The sequence below is a fragment of the Pongo pygmaeus genome, chromosome 4 (genome assembly GCF_028885625.2).
Source record: "Pongo pygmaeus isolate AG05252 chromosome 4, NHGRI_mPonPyg2-v2.0_pri, whole genome shotgun sequence".
NCBI classification, from domain to species: Eukaryota; Metazoa; Chordata; class Mammalia; order Primates; family Hominidae; genus Pongo; species Pongo pygmaeus.
The window spans coordinates 106,399,067-106,413,477 of NC_072377.2; the positions used below are offsets into that span (position 1 = coordinate 106,399,067).

Consider the following 14,411-nt stretch of genomic DNA (forward strand, 5'->3'; position numbering starts at 1 on the left):
AATATATGAAATGCTTGACAAAAGAAGCTGAGATTAGGCTGAATAATGAGAAATTCCAATGGAAGATGATAACAGAAATGCACTTCTAAAATATACACCTTGAGTTTAAGGGTTCACTTTAAAGCATTAAGCCTATATACCAATGTAAAAGTGAAAAAAACCTCAAACTGTTTTTCCTCAGCTCTCACATCACAACAATCAACACAGGCAAAAGACTTCTGTGACCAAATGTGAGGAGTTTCTCCCCACCACCAAGTAAGCAATAAATTCTGCAGTGGAAACCATCTGGGTGCCCTATTCAATTCAATTTTGACACTATTTTCTTGAAGATAGTGTGTGTATTAGTCCATTTCACACTGCTGATAGACATACCCAAGAGCTGCATGAAAAAGAGGTTTAATTGGACTTACAGTTCCACATGGTAGCTGGGGAGGCCTCAGAATCATGGCAGGAGGTAAAAGGCACTTCTTACCTGGCAGTGGCAAGAGAAAATAAGAGGAATACAGAAGTGGAAACCCCTGATAAAACCATCAGATCTTGTGAGATTTGTTTACTACCATGAGAACAGTATGGAGGAAACCACACCCATGATTCAAATTATCTCCCAGTGAGTCCCACCCACAACATGTAGGAATTATGGGAGTACAATTCAAAATGAGATTTGGGTGGGGACACAGAGCCCAACCATATCATTCCACCCCTGGCCCTTCCAAATTTCATGTCCTCACATTTCAAAACCAATCATGTCTCCCCAACAGTCCCCCAAGTCTTAACTCATTTCAGCATGGACCCAAAAGTCCATAGTCCAAAGTCTCATCTGAGACAAGGCCCTTCTACCTATGAGCCTGAAAAATCAAAAGCAACCTAGTTACTTCCTAGATACAATGGCAGTCCAGGTATTGGGTAAATACAGTTGTTCCAAAGGGGAAAAATTGGCCAAAACAAAGGGGTTACAGGGCCCATGCAAGTCCAAAATCCAGCGGAGCAGTCAAATTTTAAAGATCCAAAATGATCTCCTTCAACTCCAGGTCTTGCATCCAGGTCTTGCTGATAAAAGAGGTGGGTTCTTATGGTCTTGGGCAGCTCCACCCCTGTGGCTTTGCAGGATATAGGCCCTCTCCTGGCTGCTTTCATCAGCTGGCATTGATGTCTGCAGCTTTTCAAGGCATACAGTGCAAGCTGTTGGTGGATCTACCATTCTGGGGTCTGGAGGACAGTGGCCCTCTTCTCACAGCTCCACTAGGTGGTCCCCCAGTAAGGACTCTGTGTGGGGGTTCCGACCCCACATTTCCCTTCTGCATTGCCCTAGCAGAGGTTCTCCATGAGGGTCCACCCCTGCAGCACACTTTTGCCTGGGCATCCAGGCATTTCCATACATCTTCTGAAATCTAGGGAGTTTCCCAAACCTCAGTTCTTGACTTCTGTGCACTCACAGGCTCAACACCACGTGGAAGCTGCCAAGATGTGGGGCTTCTATCCTCTGAAGCAACAGCCCAAGCTGTACCTTGGCCCTTTTTAGTCATGGCTGGAGTGGGTGGGATGCAGGGCACCAAGTCACTAGACTGCACACAGCACAGGGACCCTGGGCCAGGCCCAAGAAACCATTTTCTCCTAGGCCTCCAGGCCTGCGATAGGAGTGGTTTCTGTGAACACCTCTGACATGCCCTGGAGAGATTTTCTCCAGTGTCTTGGAGATTAACATTCAGCTCCTCGTCTTTTATGCAACTTTTTACAACCAGCTTGAATATCTTCTCAGAAAAATGGGTTTTTCTTTTCTATCACATTATAAGGCTGCCATTTTTTTGAACTTTTGTGTTCTGCTTCTCTTATAAAACTGAATGCCTATAACATCACCTAAGTCTGGAACCAAAAAAGAGCCCGCATCGCCAAGTCAATCCTAAGCCAAAAGAACAAAGCTGGAGGCATCACACTACCTGACTTCAAACTATACTACAAGGCTACAGTAACCAAAACAGCATGGTACTGGTACCAAAACAGAGATATAGATCAATGGAACAGAACAGAGCCCTCAGAAATAACGCCACATATCTACAACTATCTGATCTTTGACAAACCTGAGAAAAACAAGCAATGGGGAAAGGATTCCCTATTTAATAAATGGTGCTGGGAAAACTGGCTAGCCATATGTAGAAAGCTGAAACTGGATCCCTTCCTTACACCTTATACAAAAATCAATTTAAGATGGATTAAAGACTTAAATGTTAGACCTAAAACCATAAAAACCCTAGAAGAAAACCTAGGTATTACCATTCAGGACATAGGCATGGGCAAGGACTTCATGTCTAAAACACCAAAAGCAATGGCAACAAAAGCCAAAATTGACAAATGGGATCTAATGAAACTAAAGAGCTTCTGCACAGCAAAAGAAACTACCATCAGAGTGAACAGGCAACCTACAAATTGGGAGAAAATTTTCACAACCTACCCATCTGACAAAGGGCTAATATCCAGAATCTACAATGAACTCCAACAAATTTACAAGAAAAAAACAAACAACCCCATCAAAATGTGGGCGAAGGATATGAACAGACACTTCTCAAAAGAAGACATTTATGCAGCCAAAAAACACATGAAAAAATGCTCACCATCACTGGCCATCAGACAAATGCAAATCAAAACCACAATGAGATACCATCTCACACCAGTTAGAATGGCAATCATTAAAAAAGTCAGGAAACAACAGATGCTGGAGAGGATGTGGAGAAATAGGAACACTTTGACACTGTTGGTGGGACTGTAAACTAGTTCAACCATTGTGGAAGTCATTGTGGCGATTCCTCAGGGATCTAGAACTAGAAATTCCATTTGACCCAGCCATCCATTACTGGGTATATACCCAAAGGACTATAAATCACGCTGCTATAAAGACACATGCACACGTATGTTTATTGCGGCATTATTCACAATAGCAAAGACTTGGAACCAACCCAAATATCCAACAATGATAGACTGGATTAAGAAAATGTGGCACATATACACCATGGAATACTATGCAGCCATAAAAAATGATGAGTTCATGTCCTTTGTAGGGACATGGATGAAATCGGAAATCATCATTCTCAGTAAACTATCGCAAGAACAAAAAATCAAACACTGCATATTCTCACTCATAGGTGGGAATTGAACAATGAGAACACATGGACACAGGAAGGGGAACATCACACTCTGGGGACTGTTGTGGGGTGGGGGGAGGGGGGAGGGATAGCACTGGGAGATATACCTAATGCTAGATGACGAGTTAGTGGGTACAGCACACCAGCATGGCACATGTATACATATGTAACTAACCTGCACATTGCACACATGTACCCTAAAACCTAAAGTATAATAATAACAAATAAATAAATTAATTAATTAAAAAAAAACAAAAAAACATCACCTAAGTCACCTCTTCAATGCTTTGTGCTTAGAAATTTATCCCACCGGATACCCTACAGCATCTCTCTCAAGCTCAAAGTTCCAAAAATCAATCTCTAGGGCAGGGGCAAAATGTCACCAGTCTTTGCAAAAATATAACAAGAGTCGCCTTTGCTCCAGTTCCCCAAAAGTTCCTCATCTCCATCTGGGACCACCTCAGTCTTGACCTTATCATCCATAACACTATCAGCCTTTTGGGCAAAACCATTCAACAAGCCTCTAGGAAGTTCCAAACTTTCCCACATTTTTCTGTCTTCTTCTGAGCCCCCCAAACTGTTCCAACCTCTGTCTGTTACCCAGTTCAAAGGCCCTTCCACATTTTTGGGCATCTTTTCAGCAGCACCCACTCCTGGTACCAATTTACTGTATTAGTCCGTTTTCACACTGCCAATAGAGACATACCTGAGGCTGGGAAGGCATCAGAATCATGACGGGAGGTAAAAGGCACTTCTTCCATTGTGATGGCAAGAGAAAATGAGAGGAATGCAAATGTGGAAATCCCTGATAAAACCATTAGGTCTTGTGAGACTTATTCACTACCACAAGAATAGTATGGGAGAGAGTGCCCCCATGATTCAAATTATCTCCAACCGGGTACCTCCTACAACACATGGGAATTATGGAGTACAATTCAAGATGAGATTTGGGTGGGGACACAGAGCCAAACCATATCAGTGTCAAATCCCACAAGTTGAGAGCTCTGTCCCCAAAACTGTCCCTGTTTCAGACACCAGTCACAAGACTGGGCCTCTGGAACTTCTAACCGACAGGCTCCAAATTGGAGTTTCCACAGCCCCCTCTTTGAGTTGATTGGTTTGCTAGAGCAGCTCACAAAACTCAGGAAAACACATTTACCAGTGTATTATAAGGCACATTACAAAATATATGTATAGATGAAGAGACATATAGGGTGAGGCATGTGCGAAGGGGCATAGAGCTTCCATGTTCTTCCTGAGCACACCACTCTCCAAGAAACTCCACGTTTCACTATCTGAAAGCCCCCTGAACCCTGTCCTTTTGTAACTTTGAGGAAAACTTCATTGGATAGGCATAATTGATAACCATGTCCAAATGTGATTGGACAAAAAGGGTATAATCTAATCCCAGCAAGGCCTGTCTGTTCAGATTCTTCTGGGCCTTTCTGTGCAGCATTCCCTCCTCTAGGGTATGGGGCAGGACCCTCTCTGGCATGAAGGTCTTATGACCCACTGTCAGAGTATAGTCTTGCCTACTGGGCAAGTGAAAGGAGGTTAGGAGAAGGTCACAGAGAGACAATCTTTTTGCTGTAACAAAATATATGGAAGTTATGAGCCAGTAACAATGGTTGAAAGCATACATACATACATATATGTGTGTGACTGAGTGTGTATGTGTGTGTGTGTAACTACAACTATATATTATGACATTGTTAAGGACCTATTCAAGATAGGGCACAGATCAGGCAAAAACTTCAAGGAAAGAAATGCAAAGAGACATGGTGGCATGGCCTGCAGAACGAGGCCTCATGAACTACAAGCAAAATATGCATACCTTGAAAGTTATAGACTTAAGTTGAAGTAAAATGAATATATACGAAAATACACTTATACCCAGTTTGATTCACTAAAGCAGAGAAAATAGGAATATACAGATAGTCCTCAACTTACCGTGGGATTATATCTTGAAAAACCCATCACAATTTGAAAATACTGTAAATCAAAAATGCATTTACTGCTCCTGACCTATCAAACATTACAGCCAAGTCTAGGCTGCCTTAAATGTGCTCAAAGCACTTACATTCACCTCCAGTTGGGAATAGTCATCTAACACAGGCCTATTTTATAATAAAGTATTGAATATTTTATGTAATTTATTGAATACTATACTGAACATGAAAAGCAGAATTGTGGTACTTACAGTATGATTTGTACTGAATGCATATCACTTTCACACCATGGTAAAGTCAAAAAATTTTAAGTCAAACTATCGATAGTCAGGAACTGTCTATACTTTGAATCAAAGAGAGTGACCATGTTAGCAGGAAGCAGCCTGTGTAAGTTTTGAAAGAGAGCTTATAAAACTTAGAATGCTATTCTGATCTCTCCCTTAAAGGAACTTCCTGCAAGTAATCAATTGAAACTCAACGCAGGGAATCAGTAATATAATAAGAAATGCACGAAACAGCAGTAAAATGTACTAATAGAACAAATGAAAAACATGTTAGTTTAAGAAATAGTATATTAAAACAATTGCCTCTTTAAGAGGACTAAAAATAATAAATACAATAACTAAGAGGAGCAATTAGAAGATATCAAGATGGAATGATAGAACTCAGAGAATTTAGGGGGAAAACAAAACCGTCACAGAAAAGGAAAAAAGATGAACATGGAGGAAGCAAAGGTAAGAATAGTCGTCTAGAAATCAACCTGATAATCAAATGGAAGAAACCAAAAAGTGAGCAACTGAATCAGAAATAAAGTGAAAAAGAATTAGATATAAAATGATAGAATACACAGGCAAATGATGTCGAATTTGCATAATAGGAGTTAGCAAAACCAAAGAAAACAAATTTTGAATATTTCAATAATTGAACATTTTCAAAAAATAAATCTTATATTTGTGTGTATGGGAATTGTGTATAGCTAAATCAAGAAATAGAGAAATACAAACAATCCTAAAGTTTTTCTCAAGGTGCAATTGACTGAATGCCCCAATTCAAGATGAGTATTGTGACTATAGGTTTACATAACAGTAAGTATATGATCTTTCCCTGCATGTTTATTATCATATGAGTAATTTCTCCATTTGTCAAAGTTTTTAAATATTATTTGAACACAAGGAAAAAAGATTGCAGAGAAATCTTTCCTTCTCAAAATATAATACTTCCATAGAAAAAGACAAAAATACTTTTAAAAAAGATTGAATTGATAGCTTTAAGATATTTATATTTCCTTACACTTGGGTAAATAGTTTTATTCTTAAGCTATTTATATTATAATGTATGTAATACAGTTATGCACTGCGCAATGACATTTTAGCTAATAATGAAAACCTAAGATGGTGGTCCTATAAGATTATAATGTAGCTGAAAAATTTCCCCCAGAAAATTAATAGTGAAAGGTTTAGCAGAAGCTTTTGCAGACCTCAGTAGGCTCCTTAAAAAGCTTGAAAACATGGACCCCAACATGGAAAGTTTTTCATTAACAGATAACAAAATTCATGGTTCATTATTTGCTTAAAAGCAAATTTATCATGAAAAAAGTAAACAGGCTGGGCGCAGTGGCTCACGCTTTTAATACCAGCACTTTGGGAGGCCAAGATGGGTGGATCCTATGAGATCAGGAGTTCAAGACCAGCCTGGCCAACATGGCAAAACCCCGTCAGGCTTGGTGATGCATGCCTGTAATCCTGGCTACTCTGGAGGCTGAAACAGGAGAACCGCTTGAACCTGGTAAGTGGATGTTGCAGTGAGTTGAGATCCCTCCATTGCATCCCATCCTGGATGACAGAGTGAGACTTTGTCAAAAAAAAAAAAGGAAAGAAAGAAAGAAAAGAAAAGAAAGAGAAAGAAAAAGAGAGAAAAAAAGAAAGAGAGAAAGAAAGAGAGAGAAGGGAAGGGAAGGGGAAGGGGAAGGGGAAAGAGAAAGAAAGAGAGAAAAGAAAAGAAAAAAATAAACTAAGCAAACCATCATGGACATGTTTCTGAAAAAAATGCCACTTTCTCAAGAAAAGCCTCAGGCAGGTCCCTCAGAAGTTATTCCAGAAAAAGGCATTATTATCATAAAAGATGACAACCCTATGCCTGTCATCGCCCCTGAAGACCTTCCAGTGGGACAAGTTGTGATGGTGGAAGAAAGTGATATCAATGATCCTGACCCTGTGAAGGACTAGACTAATGTGAATTCTTGTGTCTTTTTAACATAAAAGTTTCAAAAGTAAAAAAAAATAAAAAATTTTAAAAACAGAAAAAAGCTTATACAATAAGGTTATAAAGAAGGAATTTTTGTTGTTTCTCTTAGTTCCCTGAGAATATTCATTTTGTTTTGAATTATTACAAAAGTCATTACATTTTTAAAAATTTTAAATTTTATAAAGTAAAAAAGTTACATTGAGCTAAGATTAATTTACTATTGAAGAAAAATATTTTCTATAAATTCAGTGTAGCCTAAATGTACAGTGCTTATAAAGTCTACAGTAATGTAATGTCCTAGGCCTTCACATTCACTCAGCAGTCACTCACTGATTTATCCAGAGCAATTTCCAGTCCTGCAAACTGTATTCATGGTAATTATTCTATACAAGGGTATGATTTTTAAAATTTTATATGCCATATTCTTACTGTTCCTTTATATACCATATAGCCTAGGTTGGTATAGCCTAAGCTATGCCATCTAGGTTTGTATAAGTACACTCTATGATGCTTGCACAACATTTCTCAAAATGTATCCCCGGTTTGAGTTGACATATGACTATATAAGGAGGTATACCAAAACTTTATCTTTTTATAAATCCAATATTCTACTTTGGATGAATAACAGAACAATACCTATTAGAAAAATGTATGCTGTGGTAACACATGATTGAAAACATAACTGAATTTTGATTTGAACAAATAGTCATGTGTCACTTAATGATGGGGATACATTCATTTTGAGAAATGCATTGTTAGCAATTTTGTTGGTGTGCAAATATCATAGAGTACTTACACAAACTAGAGTATATTATCATTGTGCATGCTCTCCAATCATTTGTAGCCCTTTACTGACCATATAAGCTGTGGATTTTGTGTGCTTAGAGGCCATCTTGAACAAAATAACACAAGATTCAATCAAGCACAAGAAAAAATAATGCAATCAGGAAGCTGATGCTCATGCATCATGATGTGAAAGGGCATGTTGTTTTAAAGTAAACTTTTTTATGAGTAGAAGGAGTACTCTATAAAATAACAATAAAAATTATAGTATGGTATTGTAAATACATAAACCAGTAACACAGTCATTTATCATTTTTATTATCAAATATTATATACAGTATATATAATAATTGTATGTGCTATACATTTATATGACTGGCAGCACAGTGGATTTATTAACAGCAGCATCACCACAAACACATGAGTAATGTGTTGCACTATGACATTCTATCATTGGCCCATTATAGCCTTATGGATTGTTAAGGATAAACCACCTTTGTATATGCAATCTGTCATTAACTGAAACATCATTATGCAGCCAATGACTGTAAATACAAAATACTAGAGATTTCTTTTCAAATAATTATTCTAAAATGCAACTTCTTTGTGTTATGTCTTGCATTTAGATAGAAACAAGTTTAGGTTTTCTATTTTTTTTTAATCTATGATTTTCAAGTTGGAGAATAGCTGACTGAATTAGAGGTTGGGGTTGATTAAAATATGTTATCATGTCTTTTGCCCAGTTTTTAGTGAGGTTATTTGTTTCTTGCTTATACATTTGTTTAAGTTTGTTATATATTCTGGATATTAGACTCTTGTCAGATGCATAGCTCTCAAATATTAAAATTTCAACACTATTGTCATTAGAGAAATGCAAATCAAAACCACAATGAGATACCATCTCATACCAGTAAGAATGGCAATTATAAAAAGGCCAAATAGGTGCTGACAAGGTTGTGAAGAAAAGGAAATGCTTATACACTGCTGGTGGGAATGTAAATTAGTTCTGCCATTGTGGAAAGCAATGTGGCAATTTCCCAAAGAACTTCTAACAGAATTACCATTTGACCCAGTGATGTCATTATTCGGTATATATCCAAAGGAATATAATTCAACCTGCCATAACAACACATGGACAAAGATGTGCATTGCAGCCCTATTCACAATAACAAAGATATGAAATCAACCTGAATGCCCATCAATAGCAGACTGGATGAAGAAAATGTGGTACATATACACCATAAAATACTACACAGCCATAAAAAGAATGAGATCATCTCCTTTGCAGCAACATGGATGGAGCCGGAGGCCATTATCCTAAGCTAACTAACACAGGAACAGAAAACCAAATACATGTTCTCACAAGTGGAAGCTAAATTATGAGGACACATGGACACAAAGAGGGGAGCAACAGACATCAGGGCCTACTTGAAGGTGGACGGTGAAAGGAGGGTGAGGATGGAAAAATTACCTATTGGTTACTATGCTTATTACCTGGGTGACAAAATAATCTGTACAGCAAACTCCGATGACATGCAATTTAACTATATTACAAACCTGCATATGTACCCCGAACTTAAAATAAAAGGTATATATATATATATATGTAACCAACAGGGAAGGACTACAATAAATGTTTATAGCTAGTAGAAACCTCCTATATGAAGAGTCAAGAATAGATTAATAAATTCATCACCAGCACTTTAAATAGCAGATATTCAGACCCTCAGAAAGTAGTCTCACATTAGAGTTTGAAAACCCATATTGTGCTATATATGATACCCAAATAAAATATTATATTAGACAATGTTAAAAATATGAAGAGTGCTTTTAAAAAATATTAAATTGAACAACCTTTACTTCTCTGTGTCTGCCAGACTGAAATAACCAAATAAATATAAAAATGGGAGCAAACTCTTTATAGTGCTGAAAACGGAGAAATATGCCATTAATAAACCCCAAACTGACATTTTCCTAGCTACATATTACATTTCTGGACTACATTTAACACTAGATTAACTGCTAGATGTTACAAGCAGTAGAATTTCAATCTGATATAAAAAAAGAATCCAGAAAAGAAAAAGAGTAAGAACCTGAGATTTTTATAGCAATCATTTTAAGAACTCAGAACAAGTGCAACTTGAAGAGCACAAATAAATTATCATCAATTTTAAAATATGAGCATTTCCATATGCATTCATTTACAGTGTCCCTTTAGGCAAAATTAAGCACCAGGACTCAGTAGGCTTATGGACAGAATATTGTAATGTTAAACCATTCAAAAATATTCAACTTTGTAACCAGAGCTCTAACAAAAACAATCAGAATCTTAACACACCTTAGCACAGTTAAACCTCCATTAGCATTTTTACCCACCACCACAGTCAGTCCTTTGTAGGATTAAATGCTGGGACTCACCTTCCTCCTTTAAAATGTAGGTCCTTGAGGATATGAACTCCAAAAAGAGGCCAGTTTCATCAAAGTTAGAATTCCAATATTTAGAAGTATCTTTGCAGCTTCTTCACCTGGACTTACAGTATCCTTAGGTACATTAATACTCTCAAAAGTATAATGATCCTTGATGGCATTAACTCATTCAAAACTGACTCCAAAGGAAGGCACTTCTGTGGGATTTTTAGCATTTTTTTTAAGATTTAATTTATTGCTAAGATCTTCCCTATAGTAGTGAAAAACTTCCCCTGATTATTTAAAGAGGTATTAAATTGGAATTAACCAATAGAACTTCTGAGTTATATTTACATTACTTCCCTGCTTATCAGTCCTCCATGAATTAGTTTGTGATATAGAAACACGTACTCTGTTATAGCAAAAATCTATATTTAAATTTAAAGTTTCAACAGTACTTCCCAACCTATAATTTTTATTATACCTTCACTGATTTATTTTCTGAAAAAAAAGAAAGCAAGAGAAACATACACAGGTAATATGTATCTATACACACACACACACACAAACACCCCACAAACACACTATACAAGCATGTTCAAAGTGGCTTTGAATGTTATTATTTTACTTTATTTCCTAGTTGTATAATTTTTAATATTTCTAGACAGCAGAATATTAAGAAGAAATGTAAATAATCTAAAATTATTAAACTTTAATTCTCCCAGTAAATCCTAAAAATTCTACATACATTAAAAACATTATCGGAAATGTTTCACAATAGGGCATTTTATTATGAAAATGCAGATCACCATAAATATATTTTTGCTACTTATGTAAACACCATGTGTGATTTTCCTCTTCTGAAAGTTGGGCACAGAAACAAATCTTGGAGAATCTTTAAAAGAGAAACTCGTTTTCACAATCTGATCCTCAAATGATCTGCAATCCTGCTGGTTCAAACAGAGAAGAGTCAAGCAATCAAGTAGAGTTTTACATGAAGACTAGTTTATAGGTTTTTAAAATGCATGTTGAAATAAAATGTACAGCAGGAAATAAAAATGTGTAGTAAGATATGAATATTCCCTGCTTCACATTTTCTTCTGCTAGCCACGACCATGAATAGGGCAATGTCCACCCATCCACATAGGGTCATTGACTAATGTTAATAACAGAGGACAAATGTTGTCAGCTATTATCACTTCTCCCAAGAGAACAAAGAAACATTGTAGAGAAACTTGTTTCACAACAATCTGATTTTTATATAATATTTGAAAATCTAATTTCTATTGATGTACAATAATGTATAAAAATTATAACAAAATCTCTATACAAATGCATTTTAGCTTAAAAAATCTATAGTTGACACATTTTCTACATTTAAATATTTCTTCACATTAAATAATTATGATTAATTATAAAATGAAGTTTAAAAGCAAGCACAAAAGTTGGTTTCGACTCAGATTATCAGTTAGTTTTTATCAATAAAATCCAAGTGAAGGTAAAAAAAAAAAAGGAAAAAGGTAAAAAAAAAACAGGTAGAAGTATATGAGTATATTGAATTTTATGTTTACTAAGATTAAAGAAACATGAAAATATTTATTATAAACTGGTCAATTAACCAAAGAAATTTTCTGAGGAAACCTCTGTATGTCAAATCATAGATAAATAAAATGTTAATTTTTAAAAGGTTTAAAATAGCCCTTTTTGGAAAATAAATATAACTTTAATTTCAACTTTAATTATATGAACTTAAGTGGCAAATATACTTTTATTTAGAAAAATGGAGAAATAAATATCTACTGCCCAAATCAAAAGTACTAAGAATAAGCTAAAAAGGGAACCTAATTAATTCCAAATAGCAAAGGCCAACAACTAATGGGCTATCACTTCAGTCAAAATTAACCTAGGTGTATTTTCCTATTTTCACCCAATCTCTTTCAATCAAAGTATTATCTTTCATTGAAAGTATTAAATGTGTGTTTTATATTTTAAAAAATTTTAAACAGACTATATTATTATATTTGCACTCAAAATAAAATATATAGAATTATATGAAGTACATTTGTTAAACATGTAATTACATTACTATTATTTTAAATTTTATTAATATCAATATTTCATTGATAGATTGACAATGTGTAATTCTTACACAATGATGATCCAGTTACAAGTCAGTTTCTTCTTTTTTCTTAACTTTTGGATTCTTCACAGTTACATCTGGGACGTCAGTGTTCTCATTTAGATGACGTTTGTATATCAAAAATGCAATAGTAGTGAAGATGATAGTGCATAGTTTGCAAAGAAAACCTAAATTTAAAAAATGCAATGATCAGATATGTCCATGTATTTAGAACAAAAATGTAGGCAAAAATGCTATTTACCAAAGAAAGGTAAGCATATTTCACCTATAAAGGTATAAATTCCCCAATTTTAGAATGCAATTAATGCCATAAAATTATATTAAGTTACTTAAAGGAGATTTTTTAATGTTTATAATATGTTTTAGATTTCTTAGACATATTACCCCCTTCCCAAGTGCAAGGTGTGCTATTACCTCACAGAATGTGTTAATTCTGAAACATAAAATATAAATTCTGACTTTCAAAACTTAGCTATCAATAGGAACTAGAGCTAAGTCATTTCATGCAGCTTTGCTCTTTTTGAAATATTCATCATTTTTCTTTTTTTTTTTCAGTGAAATTTTATTATAGAAAGGAAATGATGAAAGCAGGTTAATTTAAAGAGACATTGAGATTTTTATTGTACAAATGAGGCATTCAAAACAAGCTATTTTTAGCTATACAGATTACAAAATATAGGTTATGTGCTAATTTTCAGATTGAAGAAAGAATAAAATGTTGATTTTGGTGTGGGTATAACTATATATTATACCAGCAAAATAATCTGTTCACATAGTAACTCGCTCTTCACATTTTACTTTACAGCACCTAATTAAGAGTCTCCGTCTGTTTAATACTTAAGGGCTTCATCCATTTTCCCAAGGATCTCTTTCAGTCCCTCGATATTCAAACTATTCCCTTTTGAAGAACCTATTTGAGCATCATCCTCGTCGTATTTTCTTCACTTAATTGATAAGCTCTATCTGATCTCCTTGGTCAAAGACCTTGCATGTAAAATTCTCCATCACTGTTTTCTTTGACTTCATAAACTTCGCAGTTGATTTGCATTGAAATGGTATTGTCCTGTTATATTGGACAGTCGTCCAAACTGACCTGAGCCAGGTGGGATAGACACTTTTTAAGTGAGGGAAGAATCTATGAGTGGAGCATTATTTTTACAAATGGGCAGATTCTTAGTGAATATTTTCATGTTATGGTGGCATTTCTTTTCTGACACATTACGACTCTGGGAACTTAGATAGTAAACACTTAGAAAAGTATGGCCCTTTGTATCTCCATATCCCAAGCTCATCGGATTAAGATGTTGCAGAACTTGGCTGCCTTAGGGGTGAGGGGGTTGTCCTTCCCTTGAATGTCTAAGCGACAGTGGGCCAACCCCCTAGCCCTTCAGCCTCAGGCAGCCCAGCCCAGGGTTTTATCAAGTCCAGGCCCCCATTCTGGAAAATAGTGGGTCCTGCTGCTGAGGGTACCAAGTTCCAAAAGCTTGGGGATTAAGGAAAGGAGAGACAAAACACTCACAACTGCATTCAAATGCGACTGCTTCCAGACCCTCAGGCCATGACTGTCTTGGCCTTTGTCTCCTTAGCATGCCTTCCTTAGCATCCCTATTTCCTCGCCCTGGACTGCTCTGAAAATGGCCATCCCTGGCCCCTTCTACTTCACTAACAATGGTAGTACCCTTGAATCAGATTCTCAGGCAAAATGTAGCTCTTTTTTTTTTCTTTTTTTTTTTAATTATTATTATACTTTAAGTT

At 35.9% G+C, this 14,411-nt stretch overlaps 1 protein-coding gene across 4 annotated transcripts in view; it reads right to left on the reverse strand.

Annotated features, from left to right (window-relative positions):
* Nucleotides 1–11,121: 11,121 nt before the first annotated feature.
* The window catches only part of SLCO6A1 (solute carrier organic anion transporter family member 6A1), a 148,739-nt gene continuing 145,449 nt past the window's right edge, over nucleotides 11,122–14,411 (reverse strand). For 2 of the 4 annotated variants that reach the window (XM_054489031.1, XM_054489033.1), the window contains 2 exons: nucleotides 12,666–12,823; nucleotides 11,290–11,466 (listed from right to left, as the gene is read on the reverse strand). In XM_054489031.1, the coding sequence (XP_054345006.1) occupies nucleotides 12,681–12,823 (143 nt within the window). In that variant the 3' untranslated portion in view covers nucleotides 11,290–11,466; nucleotides 12,666–12,680. Of the gene's footprint in view, nucleotides 11,467–12,665; nucleotides 12,824–14,411 lie in introns of all 4 variants that reach the window. The other 2 variants (XM_054489032.1, XM_054489034.1) reach the window with 1 other exon arrangement.